General features: G+C 40.4%; 1 protein-coding gene across 3 annotated transcripts in view; it reads left to right on the forward strand.

The window, feature by feature from the left end:
* Window positions 1-18816: 18816 nt before the first annotated feature.
* drd2a (dopamine receptor D2a) overlaps window positions 18817-21321 on the forward strand; it is a 43811-nt gene continuing 41306 nt past the window's right edge. The window contains exon 1 of one of the 3 annotated variants that reach the window (XM_044203130.1): window positions 18817-19035. In XM_044203130.1, the coding sequence (XP_044059065.1) occupies window positions 18969-19035 (67 nt within the window). In that variant the 5' untranslated portion in view covers window positions 18817-18968. The remainder of the gene's footprint in view (window positions 19036-21321) is intronic. The other 2 variants (XM_044203129.1, XM_044203131.1) reach the window with 2 other exon arrangements.

A 21321-nucleotide genomic window follows, 5' to 3' on the forward strand; every position in this document is an offset into this window, starting at 1 on the left:
ATTTTAAAATAGTAATAATGTAATGGTAGTGGTAATATTAATATTAATAAAGTAATAATAATAGGAATGCTAGTCATAGAAATAATAATGACAATAATAGTAACAAGGCCAATAACAACAACTGCAGTAGCAGCCGTTGACCAGGAACACAGGGGCAGCAGGTGAACCACAACCAAAGATCCAGTCTCTGCAGCGACAGAAGGAGAGAGGAGAGAGACGAGAAAGCACAAAACTACGGGAGAGAGAAGATGTTGAGTTAGTAACATGCAATAATGGGATAAAAATGCATAAAGATGGAGAGGGAGAGGAAGATAGAGGAGCTCAGTGCATCATGGGAAGTCTCCCGGCAGTCTAGGCCTATGACAGCAAAACTAAGGGATGGTTCAGGACTCACCCAAGCCAGCCCTAACTATAAGCTTTATCAAAGAGGAAAGTCTTAAGCCTACTCTTAAATGTGGAGATGGTGTCTGCCTCCCAAACCCAAACTGGGACCTGATTCCACAGGAGAGGAACTTAGACTCTAGGAACCAAAGGTAACCCTGCATCCTGGGAGTGCAGTGTTCTAGTGGGGTAGCAAAGTATTAAGAGCTCTTTAAGATACAATGATGCGTGACCATTAAGAGCTTTGTAGGAGAATCATTTTAAATTCTATTCTGGATTTTACAGGGAGCCAGTGCAGAGAAGCTAATTTTGGAGAAATATGTTCTCATTTCCTAGTTCTTGTCAGTACACATGCCGCAGCTTTCTGGATCAACTGGAGAGTCTTAAGAGAATTATTTGGGCAGCCTGATAATAAGGAATTAATTAATAATCCAGCCTAGAAGTAACATATGCATGGACTAGTTTTTCAGTATCATTTTGAGACAGGATGTGCCTGATTTTTGCAATGTTACATAGATGAAAGAAGTTTGTTTCATGTGGGAGTTAAAAGATAAATCCTGATCAAAGATAACTCAGAGGTTCCTTACCGTGGTGCTGGAGGCCATGTCAATGCCATCTAGAGCAACTATATCTTTAGATAATGTGTCTTGGAGGTGTCTGGCTCCAAGTACAATAACTTTGTTTTGTCAGAGTTTAACATGTGGGTAGGAGGTCATGAGAGGCTCTGATGACAAAACTTAGCTGGGATCCCTCAATCTCCCAGATGTCACGCCAGCTGAGTTTCCTTTTTTCCAGGCTCTCCCAGTTAGTCCATTGGCCCTGCTTCGTCATTGAGACGGCCTTCGCTTGTCACTCTGCCTCCTCCTGTCTTCTCACCTCCTCCACCACGAGCTGTCTCCTCTGCACTGATGTTACCTTGTGTCATTGAGGAGGTTTTGGGTCCATGTTGGACTTGGTCAACCACATCACTGAAGCAGACTTCGCACTCTGAACAGCTTCAGTTGGGGTCTACTTCCTCCCCAATGCCACGTGGGGGGCCGTTGTTCAAATAACAGTATCTTCAGATTCAGCGAGGGTCAGGACCAGCCTTGCTTTGGTACACTTGAATTCTTCCACAAGACTTGCAATTGGTAATTCCAATTTGCCATTCCCGTACAGTCTGACAGGACTTAAGCATTGTGGAAGTCCAAACCACTGTTCCACATGAGTGCTAATCATACATTTCCAGCTTTTCCACTTTGTTGATGGGGATTTCATACAGAGTTAGAGGCCACATGAGTCTTGGGAGGATGCCAAACTGGAAGCACCACAGCTTGCGTTTTCCTGGCAGCAAGGTCTTGCTGATGCGAGCTACAGCATGTATGTGATGTATCCTTTTTGAGTTGTTCAAACTGCTCAGTGTCCTTGAGCTGTGCATCATACCATCAGACCAAGCTCTTCACTGGAATTTCTGAAACAGTTGGGACAGGTGTTCTGTTAAAAATGAAATTGTTGATCTGTGACTCGACCTTTGACATTGATAATGCTTCTACACTTGCTGGGCTTGATCCTCGCCCATGTGATGAAGCTTTTCCAGAAGTCTCTTGTTGCAGGGGACAGTTGTCGTCAGTGTTGTTATGTCGCCTATACAGGCTCGTATCGGTGGTAACCACTGCCCAAACTGTAGCTGTTTTCCTCCCGCAACCCATAATGAGGCTCTGATATTGAGCTCCATTGCCATAATGAAGGCCAATCGATAGATGGTGCATGATGCCTTCTTTCAGTGGTTGCCAAGCTGTGATTAAGTCTGATGTTGTGAGGCAAAATTGCAAGTAGCAGTGGAAGTAGTGTTTTACCAGATTTGTTATTGATGTAGGCACCTGAAAGAATTTAAACGGAATGAGGAACTGATCCAAAGGTGTTGGCCAGGTTGAGGAACAAGACATGCAGATTCTTTCCTTCTTTCTTAGCAGTCTGGATTTGACACTGGTATGTTCATGGCATCCCGAGAAGCCTGCTATGCAAGCCTTTTGGACTGATGTATCAATGAAATGGTTTTTTAAGTCATTGCGGCAACAAACTGATAAAATCTCACCTTCTATGTTCAGAAGGTTTTTTTGGCAAAACTGTTCGGTGGTGGAAGAATTATTTTCTTTTGGGATCAGCACTCCCACTGGTCTTCGCCAGGCTTTGGGGATAACATGCTTTTCCCACACAACCCTCATATTTCTCCAAAGGAATTTTAGAACATCTGGGGCATCCTTGAAGACACAATACGGAATACCATTTGGGTCTGGCCCAGATGCAGATCTTGACTTCCTAACTACCTCTTTCACCTCACTCAGCTTGGGAGGGCTGATAAAATTGATGTTGTGGGGGTGAGATTGGTGAGATGTCAGCGGTATTGGTTTATCTTTTAGCTCATCAGTTTGGATGGTTCTGAGATGTCCTTCAACCTCCTCTTTTGACGCTTTCAGGGATTTCTCTTTTGTGAAAATGCCTTTCCCAAATTTAAATGGATCTTTGTAGAAGTCTGTTCTTGTTTTTTCCTTCTTTTTGTGTTGTTTCCTTAAATTATCTGCTCTGCGCAGTTTCTAGAGCCTCTGTTATAGATCCTATAGATTATAGGTCGATGCTCTCCCTTATTCTCCTGTTGCTTTTTTCCACAACTTCCTCAGGCCTCTTCTTTCTTTTCTTTCTAGACGACAGGATTTGAGAGAAGGAGGCATATCTTTCCTGCTGACTTGTTCCTTCACTCCAAATTTCTCCTTTCCGTAGCTGTAGACTAGGTTGCCCATCTTCTCCAACTTATTTTCTGCTGACCCCTTGATGTGATTTAAGATTAGGCTCACATCTGCATTGATGGTTTCCCACTCCTTGCTGTTAGACTTTGGCCATTTCACCAACGGCTTACGTCCTTGCATGTTCTCCACTTTACGATGTACTGTTGCTTGTGCCTGAAACTTATTTTACATCCTGTAGGGTGCTGATAACCTGCGGTCTGTGGGTTTCTGCCTGCCGCTGAGTTTCATCTGATTGATTTGACCTTCCTCTTGACAGAATCGGGTTGGAGATGTTCAAGCATTTCTACCATCCTTGATGAATTTTAAGACCACAAGTTAATGTTACCTTAGTCCAGCCACACCTACAGGTCTGAAGAACAAGAGGCTTGCCACTTTCTTGATTCATTGTTGTGTCCATGCCAAGGTTTTTTACCGGGAGGTCAGTCAGAGAGTCTTCATGCGCCGCTGCTTTCACAGACTCTGGGGGTATTACTCTCTTTGAACTTTTCGTAGCCAAGTGAGGGTGGCTCTTGTGCCCTAATAAGGTGACAGAGCCTGCACCTATGGGTAGCTAGTCCATAACAGCCCCATTGGGGTTTATTTCCTCCTGTCAGCTGTCTCTCCAAGCTGTCACATGGTATTTCTCTTGTAGTCAGCAAAGTATGGAAGAGAAAATAGAGCAATTAAGTAAATGACCATTTAAAATGTATAATTTGGTTTTCCTCAGCCATTATCTAGGTCTTATTTTCAATAAAGTAGCCAATGTCAAAAAGTTAACTTTGCAGACAAGCACATGCAGTACAGCTCTTTATTGAAATTACCTCAAAGTCCTTTATAATCATTCCCACTCGCACAGATTTTTAAAATAATTCTGCAGTGGGATTTAGAAAACGAGACCTATATCACTAACATGAAAATATTCAATCTAATTGAATGTAACTTTTAAATTAGCTAGCACCTCCATAACATCTGAACTCATTAGTTGGAACTTGTGGTATGCTGTACTTGATGTTTTGGCACAAGGAGAGAAGGATAGAGTACTAATGAGTATTTATTATGGAAGGTAGATACCTACAGTATTAATTCTACTATAGATGCTGCTGATTCAATGTCCTTAAATTATTCTTAACTTTTGTTTTTCTGCATGTGAAATAAGCCACTGTTACTTCTTTGTTTTTCTCCGAAGCTGTCCCATCTGATAACATGTGTTTTGTATAGAAAATACCGGATATCCAAACTGATTATTTCTGTTGCTCAGGTTGGCCGCTGCATTTGATAAGATGATCGTACAGTGTTTTTTTCTTCAGCAGTATTTATTTTGTTTCACCTTGAGGTTTCTGTTATTTCCTCAGTAGAGCTAATCAGTCAATAAACAGTGTGAGTAAACTATGCTACATATCTATGTTGCCCTTGAAAGCAACCCACACGGAGACACTCCTTCCACAAGTCTTGGCTTTATGATAAGACAATAATTGATTGTGATAGTTGTAAAGGTCCCAATGAGTGACAGTCAACAACACATTAAGTAGGGAGGACTTCTGTCACCAGTCATTCCAGCAGATCCAGACCAGCATATGCACACATACAGTACAATACACACTCAAACAAACAAACATATATTAACACGGCCACACACACACGCATACACACATGCCAATCAAATGGCACTATCACAGAGGGACAGAGAGAACAGACAATACCACAAACGCTCCAAATCCCATTGTGCAGCTGCAGTACTCTGTACTGTACATCTCCCATTAAAGACTACTCACTAAATATTTCAAAGGCACTGGTTGCCCAGATCCACTCATTAAACCTGCTGCAAAAACACAAAATTGTTTACACACGTAAGCAATGGTGTTTGGAGCTGCAGTACTTATGGTATAAAATCTCTGTGGAGTGTCATGGTACTTGATTACAACTGAATAAATGCCTGAATAAAAATGCATGTTTAAATCCAAAGCAATTTAAAAAAAAAAATTATATTCCCTGTAGCTCTGTGACAGCAGGGTACTTCAGATCTTTCCTTTGTGGTGTCATTTCTTATTATTCATGACCTCCCCCCAGCCTTCATATGTGTCTCTTTTTCATTCCTCCCTTGGCTCTCTGCCCATCCCATCTTCTTATCTCTCTCTTTCGCTTCTCCTCCTATCTCTTTGAATCCACTTTCTGCATCCTTTCCCTATCCTCTCCTGCACCACAGCATTCACATGGCAGCAGCAAGCTGCAGCTGTTGAATGCTATTGTGCTCCAATCAAAAAGGACACTAAAGACTCATTAACACACAAGCTGCAGAAAACACATACCACACATACAGGTTTATAGTGAAAATGAATTGAGTAAAATGATGGGTTCTCCCAATGGACGCATTGACTTCAGTGCAACATTAAACTTACTGACAAAAAATTTGGATATTTGAGAAGACATAACTACAATCAATATACAGAGATACTGCGGTGCTGTAGAAATGGCACAAAGATGACAGTGGAGGTACCACATGATAAAGTGAGAGAGGGGAAATAGAGATCAAAAGAAAGAAATGGAGAGTGAGAAAGAGAGAGAGACAGCATGACAGTTTTGAAGTTGACAAGCTCCATGGACGAATACAAGCAGTACATAGGTTGCCTGAGGATGCGTGTCGAGAGTCAGAGGAGACAGCACTTGGGAACACCAACACACCCTGGGCAAGGAGACCTCTTGCCTGGTCCAGACTCCTTATGTAAATACAGATCACAGCTTCTCACTGTTTTGGGGTTATGTATAATCCTAAAGATGCAGATGAGGAGAGTGTTTGCACAGTAAATTCCTCCTGCTGTGAGGCGGCGAATAAGCACAGTCCAAACCTGGACATAAAAGGAGTGAGGCCGAAAAGGGCAATGTTGTAATGTAAGCAGGTAAGTCTAAACCGGCATGTGCAGCCATTACACTGTCATGAAAATCAATGTGTGGCCTTTGACTCAGACTGCTCATGCTTCAGTTACACTCCCTGTGATGTAGGTGGAATGTGCTGGGTGAACTGTCTATGAGGGCCCGTGTTTTAGACATGGTTAATTTCTCCATCTTTCATGAGTTTGTTGTTTGCTGACACATTTTACAGAGGTCTGTGCTCCCAGGCCTTTCTCTTTATTATTTTTCCTTGAGTAATGCAGAATCGAGGCCTGCTTTGGTCACAGTGCCTGGCTTTGATAATTGCAGGCATAAATGAAAACATTTTCTCAAATAACATCCCGTACGGAGCTCCGCCATGACCTTCACTACCAAATAAAATATTTAGCTGGAGTGGTGGATCCACTTGTAACTAATTAGAGAAGGGCACTGTGGTCAGGTGGCAAGACCTGACAGTCTATGGCTCTGCCCAGCGGAACAGAGCAAAGGCTTTTCATGTGGGAGATAGATGGCAATGAATAAAGTAAGAATTACTAGAACTTTTCTCTGTGGGCTGTTGTGTTTCAATATCACATATTTAGTGTTCGGTGAGTTACTTGAAAAACATAATCAATTGTCCATTTCATATTAGTCATTGAAAAAATAATTTATTAGTTTTCTAATTACTCAACAGCAAAAGCAATTAGTTACTAGTTACATTACTTCCATCAGTCAGTCTAGCACCGTCAAAGGTGCCTTTAAACAACCTCAAAGTCTCCATACCCACAGGTTTACACATTTAACATGTGTAGAAATAGAAAACGAGACATTGAGGTTAAACAAGCAGTCAGCCTAGGTTTACGTTGACGTTAGCCCCGGTGACTGCACACGGCAGCACTTCAGAAGTCTAGTCCTCACAGAGACGCTGTGGGGTTCACACATCCTCAAACTCTAAACAAAATAAGGTGGTTACTAAATGTAAGCTTACCAGTGGCTAACGTTAACGTTAACATTCCACAACACTTTCTTCACTCAACGTAGAGACACCAATCTGATATCAGCCCTGTCAAAGTAACAGAGCGCTACTGGGATAAGTAACTGTAATGTAATTACTGAATTGCAAATTGTAATTCCTTCTGCTACTCGTTACTGAAAAAAGTAATGCGTCAATGGCCAACACATATTAGTGGTTAGAACAGTAGAAACTCCCAGCACATGAAGTGGTCTCATTGTATACTATACAGTAGCAGCTACAGTACCTTTCTCAATATCCACTATCAGGCCCACCGCTGTGCTGTCAGGACCTGAGGCGAAACTGTAATATGCCCATTTTCAGCCAGTAATCACTGTTTCAAATGTCTGCCCGAATGTGCCATGCTGCATGTTTCAATTCCCTGAGGAGAAAAAGGCACTTAATGAAACAAGCAGTAATAAGACATTTAATGTGATTGGCAGTGGTTTCGGTCTTTTATTGTGGTGTTAAAGCCGATACCACTCATCCAACAAATGAAGTTGGCACACTGTGAAAGCACATACCTTTGATCTGCACTCAGGCATCCATCTCGCAAACAGTATCCAGCCACTGCCTTCACCAAATTGAGCAACAGAGCACCAATGGCCCCGTTTCTCATGTTGCCATACAATCCAGCACAAGGAGCACCAGATGCTCCCTACAGCTCTTTCTGACATAGATGAATTGTTTCACTCTACCTTTACTCCTCACAGCTTAGTGGATGGAGTGTCCTGGGTGAATCTGATTATTTTTGGGTATTTCCTACCTCTGTCAAGTCTGACCATTACCTTCCTTCTTCCTCCACCTCTCCATCCAGACACTTGTGATTTTGGTACCTTCAAGCTGGTCTAAAAAAATCTTTCCCTCTTGGCCTTATTTGTCTCGCCATCTCTGCTCATTGTCCTTTCTCCTTCTCTCTCCCCTCTCTCACTCAGGAGGAAACCTCCACACTTGGGCTAATGATCACATCATAGGCTTACTTCTCAGCACTCACTAACTCCCAATTATAGTCAAGAGTTGGCTTCTTTAAAATAAAGATCCTTATCCTCCTGCTACTGAGGGCACTTCAACTCCTGCCGCCTTCATTACGAGGTTCTCTGTTTGTCTGTCTGTCCGCCCATCTTTTCTTTCATGTCTTCTTCTTTCGTTCCTTTGCTGTTTGTTTGTTTGTTTGTTCCTTTCTTTAATGGACCCAACTTGTCCTGAAGTCTTGATCCAAACTACCCATTAAGTGATGCCAAGCGTAGGAACCAACTCACTTAACTTTTGTTGAAGTAGTCAGCTACAACGGAAGTAATTCCTTGTGCTGAACAGAAGAACAATTACGTCTATTGAATTCAGCTGTGTTCTTTCCCAGCAAGAATGATGGCTCATCAAATGTAACAAGATTTATTGACTTGATGTGCTGAAAAAATGTGTGCATTCAAATGCCAATAAGCATGGCCGCAGCTGGGAGCAGAGAAATTCGGAAGAATTAACTAGCTTTTTAGTTTGAAGCTTTGTAGTTTAATCACTGTTGTCAGGACTGTATGTTGAAGTGCATCATATTGTGTAGACTGTTACAAAAGACTCACTAGCATATGTCCCTCAGCCACTGCAGCTGTAAAAGAAAATGAGGCTCTTTCAAGCAGAGGTTGAAAATAATGAGTCAATCTGGGCATTAGATTGGAGATAGAAGGCTGTTGCAAGCAGCATACTACTGGGGTTAAAAATGTTCAAATAAAATATTCAGGAGAAATGGTGTATGTGTGTGCTTCTTTCCACAAAATGACAGAACTTACTAAAACAGAAAAATTAAGACATACAGATGACTACATTCTGGATGATGCTCACTTAACTCAACCATTTTCCCTTTGTGCATTATCCTCCAAGAGACCTCTGCGATAGACATGGTCCAGTTGAGATTTTGAAAGTGATGCAGATGTCTTCCTTGAATACTCAACTAGCTTTCACTTGACATTTGTGAAAGCTGAATGCAGAAGCCATGTTTTTACAGCCACCGTGATGCAATGAACCTTAGAGAAAAAGAAAACACAGAATTTCTAAAATTTCCCCATTCTGAACTTTTCTATGCCTTTTCCTTTCACACTGTGTCTCTTTATATCAATTCAGCTGTTTTCTCCTTTGTCCCACACACTCTTCTTTGGATTGCAGAGTAGGTCACAGAATTGTTTGTGTTTGTGTGGTTAAAGACCAGGGGAAAGACTCTGTGACTCTGGGAAATCAAAACTGTTGGTTGTTCTCCCATCTCAACAGATGATGGTCAGCGTTCAAGACAAAATCTCAGTGGACTGTGTGTGAATGTGGTTCTCTATATGTGTGGGTAGTAGCAGAAGTATCAGCAGCTGTAGCAGTAGTATGAAGGGTGAAAAAGCTCAAACATAAGCCTACACTGACTATTAATAGGCTCAAAGTAGACAAGCTTGTGCAGTGTGTTTGTGTTAAACCCTGATTCTTTTTTAATGGTTATATGAAGGGAGTTGTCAGCATTTACATGGAAAAAAGGATCCCAGGCATTGTAACTGGAGAAGACAAGCGCATACCAGTAATATGATTGCCTTCAAAGCCAACTGATGATTGTTTTGCAATTACACCAGTCTAAAGATCAATGTATTAACTTGTTCTAGTTTATTAGTTACAGTTTGCCGTTCCAACAATTGAGCTATCAATGATCATGATCTTCAACTGCTGTTGTGCAGAATGTTAGCCTGCAGACATGGGTTTAAATGCTTAAAAGCTACTTCTTTACTACTACTGAACCAGCGCCCTAAGGATATCGAGTGTAACCACTACAGTCCTCCACCATGTGGCATATGTATGCTGGTACATGCATTATTATCTTACTACATTAACGTGTTTATCTGTTAAAAGACTAGTTTTTTCGGGAAATACATTTATTCGCTTTCTTTCAGAGTTAGATGATCTATCTGTCTATCCATCCATCCATCCATCCATCCATCCATCCATCCATCCATCCATCTAGCTATCTATCTGGGAGATCCATCTATGTCCCATCATTTGAAAAACAAAACTAACAATGTGGGAAAGAAGAAAGTGACAAGCAACTCTGTATGTGAGCAAACATTAAATCCAACTACAGGCAAGTACAAACAAAGGTGAAAATATGAATTGATTTTGGATTAAATCAAACTGTAAACAGCTACATTTCCATTTGGCCTCTGGATTGTGTGTAATCACTCCAAACTCACTGAGGGAAAAGCTTTTTTCAATTTTAAATCAGTCTGCAATCAGTTCCAAGCAAAGGGAACAGGATACATGAAAGCATCTTAACAAATTCACTGCAGGCAAACGCTCTTTGTACTCAGTCATGGGCGGCCATAAGGCTAACAAGCTTGTTTGTGAATGCAAAGGCAACTCCACAGTGCCCCATCATACTGTTCACATGCTGCTGGGCTTGGCAGCTTCTGCAACGAGTGACCTTGAGCTTCACAATTACATATTAGTGTTTTCTGTTCTCGCCACCTTAACTCTGTCTCCCTGTACTGACAAAGCCGCAATTTGCATCCGATTCTCTTCATGGATCAAGATTCAGTGCCTGGCCATCATAAAGTGATGAAACTGGGAATGATAAGGTTTTAAAATTTCCAGTATCAATTATTTACATTACAGCTTCTTCTTCTCTTACACTTATATTTCATTCAGGACATCTCTCGCTTCCTCCTACTTCCCTCTACCTGCCCAGCTGTAGCATATGATAAAATGTAACAATGAAACAAGATGGAAAGTTGCCATGAATGCTGTAAAGTTCCACTCCACTGTAATGAGTTCAATCACACATTGCACAGGAAATTAGAAAATTAAACAGGCTTATGAAATAAACATAAATCCTGCCTGCAGAAAGCAACTTCTTCCTTGTGTTAACATTGGTTACATCTTTCCTCCATAATGTCCTCTAAATGCATATTTACTCTGCCTGAGCGTACAGGCTAAATCAGTATCTATTAAAGGAAGAAAAAGTTAAGCAGCACTCCAGTCAATCTCTGTGGCATGAGTGGTTTTCTTTCTGATTCATTTAGATTTTTTAATCTAAATCCACATTACCATCACCATTTTACAGTTTAGTCTAATTTCCTTTTATACCCTCTTTCTCGCTCTTTCTTTTTTACTCTTACACATACTGTATTTCTGGGTTTTATGTTATTAAGCAGCTTGGCACTCAATTTTCTGTGGTTTGCAGTACTTTTCTCACTCATACATTTATGTTTTCTAATTTAAATTCCCTATCAGCATTGTATAGTTTAGTTCAATTTTATTTTCTGCCATTCTCTCCTCCCTCCCTCTCTGTCATTCTATCTTTAAACCACATACAGCATATCTGTGTTTTATGTTTTCCAGGCCAAGCAGCTTCTACTACTGGAAGAAGATAGTGATGGGTTGTCCAGTTGTAACATAGCACTATACTAAAAGGAATAAGTGAACAAAGGCAGCAATGTATTTGGTTTTGGCTGTTTTGCACCATGTTCTTATCTTAGTCTACAGCCATGCTGCAACAGCTCTTTGAGGCTACATTTAGGCACAGCGATGTTTTGAGCTAAATGCTAATGTGAGCATGCAGACGTACTCACAGTAACAATGCTAGCATCAGCATGTTAGCATTATATAATGTTTATCATCTTCACCATCTTAGTTTAGTGTGTTAGCATTCTGCATTCAATATTTGCTAAACAGCACAAAACTAAAAGTAGAGTTGAAACTGAGATATATAAACCAAAGTATTGGACAAATTAAAATTTTGATCTGATGATGGCACTAGATGAAACGTCAGAGGATCATACAAGTTATTACAATGAATCCTGTGGGGATCATGAATGTTTATAAGAAATTTCATGGCAATCGATAACTTGTGTATACAGTCTACTCTGAACCAAAAATCTCAATTTGCAGGTGGCCTTGGAGGAAAAGTCATTGAATGAATGCCTGTTGCCCGAATCCAAGTAGTAGAAACCAAGATACACTGGGTAAGCAAACCTCTGGGAATCATCCTCTGGGAACAATGGATGTCTGCACAAAATTTCATTTCAATCCACCCAATAGTTGTTGAGATATTCAGTCTGGACCAAAGTTGTGGACCAACTGACTGACCAGCTGACATTGTAATCCCTACAGCCATGCCACTAACATGGCTAAAAAGGCAACATAATTTTCTAAAACAGCTGGGCACTAGTTTTAGCTGTGCTTCTACAGGGGACAACTTTTCAAGATGAATACACATTTGGTGCACTAGTCAGTGGGACAGACTCACAATAAACTACAGTGCCCATGTTCATGGTAATGACGGAATATGTACTTTTTTATGGGGATGTGCTTACAATAAGAAAATTATAAAATATTACCAGCCTTATTCTTCAAATACTCTCCCTGGAGGAAAGGGAACTGCTAGTATCTCTCATATCCGGATATCTCTTCCTAGTCTTTATCTCTCTCTCTTTCTCCTCTCTCCTTAACTCCTCTCTGTGATGTGTCTGCTGTCACCACCATCTTCCAAACTGGCAGTTATGCCAAAACTCTCTGCCTCTTTGTCTCTCTGTCTCATCCAACACAATATGTCAGGTTATAGTGCTAGTGCCAACCAGGGAACGAACCTCAGTGTCAAGCATAGGATATTACATATGTTTATTTGGTGCAAACCAGTGGTAATATCATAAATTCTTTATAGGATGAAGTGAACTTTGAGTCGATGACTGCTGGTGCATAAGATATGATTCACTTTCTGGACCTCACTCAATGGCAGCGATGGAGGAAGTAACACCATAATACTAATACCACACTGCAAAAATACTCTGGTACAAGTAAAAGTCCTACTTGAGTAAAAGCATGTAAGTGTAATCAGAAAAGTGTACTTAAAGTATTAAAAGTAATATCAATGCACCTGGGACCGTTATACTATTATATATTATTTTATTAGATTATTATTACTCATGCATTAATATAAAAGCAGGAGTTAATTAAGTTGACCGTTATTAAGTTAATAGATTGATTGTTTGGTTCGTAAAAGAATTTACATAGTGAGAAATGCCATCATTAGCCAGAGCTCAAAGTGACACCTTAGCAATGTCTTTTTTGTCCAACCAACAGTCCAAACCTCAAAATTATTAAAAAGAAATTAAAATAATTTAAAGGAAAAGCAACAAATCCCATTTGAGAAGCTGGAACCATGAAATGTTTGGCATCTTTGCATTAAAGATGACTGAAAATTACAGTAATCAAAATAGTTGCCAATTAATTTTCTGTCAATCAACTAATCGATGAATCAACTAATAGTTTCCGCTGTTCTTGTATATACTGTTGAGTAGTTTAATTTTTTATAAGCTCTTTATATGTTTTGGATGCAAAAATGCATGTGCTGTATGTTGAACCAGCGCTGCTGTATGCTGTTCATGTGAGTGAAAGAGGGAGTGAGAGCCTTTTGTGTCACAGTAGTGTCCTCCTTCTTGCCAGGTCTGTGCCTTTCCCCAGCTCACCTCAAGTCGGCATCCGCTCACTGGTGGTGGCTCTGTGCCTTGGGAGGAGCCCGTGTATCTACAATCTGTCTTTCAAAGTCCTGTTCAACATGAAAAATAAATGCCAATTACCCTCTACCCTCTGACATTAAGATTATACACAATATTGTGGATCTCTCGGCTGAGAGAAATCCTTGGTGGATTATGGAACGTTTCATAGCATGACACGAGGTTGAAGCCGGTTTGTAACATAGCATGAACTAAGCACCGTCATCTAAGTTGCTGTGATTTATTTAGCATTCTGCCAACATCCACTCATCAACTCAAGTTAATAGAGGCCATATCAGGCAGCACCAGGCTGCTGTGTTGCCTTATGGCAGTCAGCAGTTAGATGTGTTTGTGCCTCCCACAACAAGCCTGGGGACTGTGCATGTTTGTGATTGTGTACCGAATGGGTGTATGCATCTGAGTGTGTGTATGCCTATGTGTGAATGAGTGAGAAAGTCCAAACTGTGATTTGGCTCTTTGCTTGATTACAGATGTCCCCACAAGAGCACAAAAGTAGGAGAAGTCATTCCCTGTGAGGGCTGCTTCCCACAGAGGAAAATTCCACACTATATCACTAATCTGTGATATTTCATCCATTGTGAGGATTTTGTAATTTAGGTTTTTGCTTCATCTATGTTCCCTCAGTCTGTGTTGTTTACTCAATTACTATCCCAGGATGCCTTTTAGCAGCCCAGAAGAACATCTCCAGGCTTGTTGCATCCAGATGGATTTTACGTGGAAACAAATAGAGCAATAACATCAGGTAATATTAGTGGCTTGGAAGTGTTTGCAGCAGTGAAAAACACAATAATCAGAACACAATAAATCTGGCAGTTGTGTGGCATTATGGGGGATTTAGGGTGCAGAGATGTGTAGGCTGTTCCTACACAAAGCGGAGGAATTAGCATTAAAATCTACTCATGTGAAGTACTTATTGTGAAACTGTGTGAACAGTGTTTTAAAGCTGTAGGCAACCTAGGAGACACTAAATATATTATTAAATTATACTGTTAGATGAATCTGTAGCAATTTATCAAATTCCATGAGACTATCTCATGTTGAATGTTAAATGTTTATCTACATAGTAATCAGTAATTACAGCCATCAGATAAATGTAGTGGAGTAAAAACTGCATTTTTCCCTCTGGTGTATAGTGGAGAAGAAGTATAGTTCAACATGGAAGTACACAATATAAAATACTCAAATACAGTGCTTGAGTAATTATACTTATTTTATTTTATACTGTATTGTGTTATCATATATTTACCAGGTTGTGCTTTAACAAAAATCCTTATTTACAGTAAGTCTCACCTGTTAAGGAGTAGAGCAAGATGATGTAAATCACTGGACAATTTAACAAATGTTGATCACACTCAGATTAACTTGTTTGGCAGGAAATTATATTGTTGGCACTCCACAGAATTAATTCATTTGGGTGATCGTTAACTGAATTTTTGTTAGGAGACTGCATTCTCTTTTGTCCCACAATCCTGAGAGCCATTGAACGCGGCATTGGCCAGTCTGACCTGTGACCTGGATGTCACCAGGTCAATAAAAAGCTTAACGATCATTTGTTCTGCTTGGAATCCTTCTCTACGGCGGACAGCTGTGGCTCTCTCCCTCTCAGTGTGGCTTTGTCTCCAGCAGGCAGCAGACGAGCAGACGGTTGTCTGCTACCACCACCATGTAATCTGTTCGTAGCAGAAACACGCAGCAGAACCGAAGTCTTTGATCTTACAGCAGCGACACGAGAGCCTGCTAGATCTGTGCAACACAGTTTAGCACCAACAGCTGCCACACACAAAGCCTGCCATCTAACTTCACATGCTAACAGGAGCACAAATCAAGTTAACGCCGAGCTGTTAACTCCTCCGACCTCTACAAGCAGACACTGCACAGCAAAAGACGCTTCCACAGCGGAACCACAATTCTTCCCAACTGGGCTCGTCTACAACAGACTGACCTCCAGCTAACAGCAGCACCAAAGCCACCTCTCTTTCCCTCGCATGGAAGGGTAACATAACAACTGGGCATAGCATAGAGTAACAGTGTACTTGGCTAAGCACAGGACTGTTAAGTTATTGATGTACATGTACTGATGGGTTTGAGGTTTTGTTGTGCTGTGTTTATTCACATTGTGTGTTTTTGCCTGGTTTATCTTTTAAATAAATTCTTGTGTATAATTATGCTGGCTTCTTTAATGTTGCACAAGAGTGAGTAATTTGCCAACCTCTTCCATGTTGAACTCCAAATCCTTCAACCTTCCAGCTATTGGTGGTAATTCTGGTTATAGTTATTCATTTAATTATTAATCTGAGTTCCAAATTGATATTTTAGTGTATTTTATGAGACTCCATCAATTAATTGGCTATCATTTCTCTTCTTTGAGAAGAAGAGTGGTGCCCCCAAGGACTTCATTAAAAGATATTTATGATTATCTTTGATAATTCTGATAGCCAGAATTAATTGATCGCACCTACACAAGTGGGTTTAATCATTGTAAATCACCACCTTTAACCATTGTAAATCCCAACTATATCATAAAACCATCCATGAGTTCCTTGAAAATAAATACTGAAAGTCTACAGGATTACAGTTAACACACATAACTGTAGCTCTAAAATGAGATTTGTTATAAGGAACATCACTGTAACTATGCTGCTTTCCAGGAGGATGCAGACACAACAAACCACATTGATTACAGACAGAAACCCAATGCTAGAACATGCAAAAAATGCATACTTACATACAAAAACACACCAACATTTTCTGTGTCATAACTCCTTATATCCTCTCAGAAACACCTGGGATGCAGTTGAAAGCAAGGCAACAAGATCAAAAGTGGGTCCTGATGCAAAACTATTAAGTTAAAAACCAAACTACTCTTCTCCTGGTTTGTGCTTGTCTTTACAGTACATCTGGAAATTATTCACAGCGCTTCACTTTTATCACATTTTGTTATGTTACAGCCTTATTCCAAAACGGATTAAATTCATTATTTTCCTCAAAATTCTACAAACAATTCCCCATAATGACAAGTTTGTTTGAAATCTTTGCAAATTTATTAAAAATAAAAAACAAAAAAAATCACATGTACATAAGTATTCACAGCCTTTGCTCAAAACTTTGTTCAAGCACCTTTGACACCAATTACAGCCTAAAGTTTTTTTGAGTATGATGCTACACGCTTGGCACACCTATTTTTGGGCACTTTCTCCCATTCATCTTCTCCCAGACCTCTCAAGCTCCCCATCCAGGTTTACAGCCATTTTCAGATCTCTCCAGAGATGTTAAATCGGGTTCAAGTCTGGGCTCTGGCTGGGCCACTCGAGGACATTCACAGAGGTTTCCCGAAGCCACTCCTTTGTTATCTTGGCTGTGTGCTTAGGGTCGTTGTCCTGTGGGAAGATGACATTTCGCCCCTGTCTGAGGTCCAGACTGCTCTGGAGCAGGTTTTCATCAAGGATGTCTCTGTACATTGCTGCATTCATCTTTCCCTTGATCCTGACTAGTCTCCCAGTTCCTGCCGCTGAAAAACATCCCACAGCATGATGCTACCACCACCATGCTTCACTGTAGGGATGGTATTGGTTAGCTGATGAGCGGTGCATAGTTTCCTCCAGACATGAAGCTTGCCATTCAGGCCAAAGGGTTCAATCTTTGTTTCATCAGACCAGAGAATTTTGTTTCTCATGGTCTGAGAGTCCTTCAGGTGGCTTTTGGCAAACTCCAGGCAGGCTGTCATGTGCCTTTTACTGAGGAGTGGCTTCCGTCTGGTCACTCTACCATGCAGGCCTGATTGGTGGAGTGCTGCAGAGATGGTTGTTCTTCTGGAAGGTTCTCCTCTCTCCACAGAGAAACACTGGAGCTTTGTCAGAGTGACCATGGGGTTCTTGGTCACCTCCCTGACTAAGGCTCTTCTCCCCCGATCGCTCAGTTTGGCCAGCTATAGGAAGAGTCTTGGTGGTTCCAAACTTCTTCCATTTACGGATGATGGAGGCCACTGTGCTCATTGGGACCTTCAATGCTGCAGAAATTTTTGTGTACCCTTCCCTAGATCTGTGCCTCAATATAATCCTGTCTCAGAGGTCTACAGACAATTCCTTGGACTTCGTGGTTTGTGCTCTGATATCCACTGTTAAATATGGGACCTTATATAGAGAGCTGTGTGCCTTTCCAAATCATGACCAATCAACTTAACTTTTTTCACTTTGTCTTTATGGAGTACTGTTTGTAGAATTTTGAGGAAATAATGAATTTAATCAATTTTGGAATAAGTCTGTAGCATAACAAAATGTGGAAAAAGTGAAGCGTTGTGAATACTTTCCGGATGCACTGTATATGCACTTTCTGAGGCAGGCGGTCTGTTTAATTTGTGTTGGATGCATGTCAAGTCTACTGGTCAAAAAATATGATGTGATGTGAAATTCATGGTACATTGTTTCTCATTGCTTGTCATCAGGATACAGAATACTACTGGTTTTCTATCCTTCCAGCTAGTTAATTGCATTCACAAAGCCTCCCATGTGTAAACTGGCTCCTGATTACATGGCAAGAATGAAAGCCAGCAGAGAACTGAGATGTCATGTTTTTAAATAAGGACAGGGTTGATTAATGTAGTAAATGTAGTAATAATAATAATCACTAAAATTATTGATTTTCTAAGAAAGAAAAGAACGAGAGATATTTGTTAATATAAGTCCATGGGTCCATTACAGTCCACCTATTTGTTTCATTTCCCACTACATTACCATTTTCCACGTCTTGCACCAAGTATATCATAGACCATAACATGAATATAAGCTCAATTATAACCAAGCTATTTCTCTTTCAAATTTCGTGCAGCCTGCCATCAGAGGATGAAATACTTTATGTCCATGTGTGTATCTCCCCCCATGATTTACCAGTTACTATAAAGCGCAGCCCGTGGCGCAAAGTAGAGAGTGCAGTCCGGAAAATGTGAGGAAAACATAAGGTAAAGTATGGCAGTAAAGGAAACATACCTCCCTGCCAGGGTTTAGACAGATGTAACCCCGCCTTGATTTTCCACAGTTCTTTACAGTCGCCGCGTCTCCTACCTCCGTCAGTACAGAAGGTAACTCCGTGCGTAAAGCTCCTGGACACCAGACGGACACCGCACAGTTTCACCCTCTACCGTGGGAAAAGAAGAAAAGCATTCCTCGAGGTTTTCGCTGAACAAGGGAAACAGTTACTGTATTTAAAGCAGTTTACATATATATATATATATATATATATATATATATATATATATATATATATATATATATATATATATGTATTTTTTCGGCTCTCACCAGTACAGTTTTTTCCTAACAGCCTGTACTAATGCCTCGCAACCGCGCCGCACCGACTCGGTTATTTTATAAAGAGTAAACAATGTGCAAAGCAAATAAAGGATACAGTGGGAGCTAACTGTGGATGCTCTTGGAATTAACAGTCGGTGACTGTAAAAAAACTAAGATTCAGTCAAACTTATGGCGTGAAGGTAAGACAATTCTTTTTTTTTCCTGTGTGATGTGCCAAACTTGGCAAAAAACAAGATAGGCTTCAATCTATAGGTCTAAATATTGCTCTTAAACTATGTATGTAAAAGCATTTCTATCTAGCAGGGACCGGTGGTCCAGTCCAGCCTATCTAATGAGAGATTCGGGGTGATACAAAGTGATTTATTGCGTGTGATTCCTGCGATATTAACTTTCAAGGTGAATTTGCCGTTGCTGTTGCCTGACAGTTTGTCGCTAAACCCTAACGCGCATTATTTATCCATTTCCAAACGCGAGTCAGTTTCTGTGAATTTGTGAGAGTGCTCATGTCACATACAATGCACGGGGACGACGTATTTGTATAACATGTCGATTGTTTACAGTATTGATCTTGAGGTTGGCCTTTAGTGTAAAACCACTGATAGCAAACATTTTCTCTGAGCCCAGGAAAAGTGCTCTAAGTGAGCTGTAGTTTAATTCTTGAGATGTGGCAGTGTGCCTGTATTAAGCTGTCCTTCTCAACCCACGGAGCGCTGATTTCAGATCTGTTTGTGCCTTCCAGTTTGTAATTAGTGCTGGTTTCTCTTGAGGCTGTGCGTCCTGGACACAATGCATCGTGGAAAGCAGGTGACGGCTGTTCCGGGCAGCTTTAACAGGTTAACAACGACAGGCAGTATAAACGAGGTGGGAAAAAGCGGGGTGGTTTATCTGCAGCTCTCCTCACAAACCTGTGTGGGCTAACAGCGTATATGTGGTATTTACTGTAACAGAGAATTTCTAGTGACCTTTATATAATTTACGGTGTTTTAATTGCCTGTAGTCTGACGTTTGCACTGTTTTATTCTTGTTGAGATATAGGCCTATGTATTTGGCCCCTCCAAACTTTACTGCAGATTTGCAGCACCTTTTATCTTTTGGATCATTACGCAACGTTATGCTAAGTTTAACATTTTATAAATAACATATGTCAGAGAATGATGATCATGATGAAGCTGATACTGATATCCATCTATAGTCACTTTTTAAAGAGTCAGTAATAATTGAAGACAAAGGGAAAAGAACAACAAAATGTGACAGGCCACTGCAAAATATTACCAGACCCTTCATAATAACTCATACCTTAGGTAAAAAATATAGAAACGGCTTTGACATTTAGTCAGCAGCTGCTCTGTAAGTCAGCAGGTATGGATCTCTGGGTAGCTCAACCCTTGTGATAACACCTGATTGCCACATTGATGCTGTCATGAAAAGGACACTATCAGATTTGATTTGACAAGGAAAATTAGTTATGTCAACGCTGCTTGGGCAGAATTAACTACTACTGCTTTCTTAATAGAGGAAGGTTAATAGGGAAAGCATCTTTAGTTAAATTCTAAGATATCTGCTAAGACTGGATGTTGTGTCCGTTTGTTGTCTATCCAGTGACAATCTTCAGATACATTATTCATCCATATGGATTCTACACCTTCCTATTTCTTTTCTGTCACACCTCGTTGTGATGAAAACAGCCTCGCAAGAGCTGCCTGATGCAGCGCTTGTCAAGTCCAGCTGTTTGACATAGACAGCTTCATTGAACCAAATCTTGTATTTATCTCAGTATGAAGTACTTAATTAATACCAGGAAAAGATAACACTCACAAGGACTCAGATTTCAGAGCATGCCTTATGCAGATCTGCTATCGCTTTACATTATGAGAGATCGGCTTACAGTACATGAGGATATTTACATTAAGGTGGTACGCAGTTTTTAAGTGGATAAGGCACATTATTAGCACAATAGTTAAGAGGTTTAAAGCCAAATTATTTGATACAGCTGGTCAGTCATTAGTGACATTTAAATTCAACACACTGCTCCCAAGAGAGATGACATGGATTCAACAAAAACAACACCGTGTCGCAGCCTATGCTTATTAAGTCCAATTACAAACCCAAACTAATGTTGTTTGTTTACGGGGTTCTGGCACCCAAATTTGATCCAGTCTGTGAAAAATCACAACCTCATTTATTAAACAGACACATCTGAAAGGCATTCGCCAGAGAAATCCCATGTGTGTCGGACTGGGATACTGCCAAAAGAACCATAAGAATAGAGTACCAAATTGTTAAAAATTGAAGCATTAGTTACAGATTTACAAGATGCTACAAAAAGCTGTACAAAAAGGAAACTCAACAACAGTTTTTTAATCTTTAATTTTGTTCTCTTTAGAGGTAGCAGTGAGGCAATACACATTTGTGAAAAAAGGTAAACTCCAAAATTACAGTAAATGTCCTACATGCCTTAATGCAAG

The sequence above is a fragment of the Siniperca chuatsi genome, linkage group LG7 (assembly GCF_020085105.1).
Source record: "Siniperca chuatsi isolate FFG_IHB_CAS linkage group LG7, ASM2008510v1, whole genome shotgun sequence".
Taxonomy (NCBI): Eukaryota; Metazoa; Chordata; class Actinopteri; order Centrarchiformes; family Sinipercidae; genus Siniperca; species Siniperca chuatsi.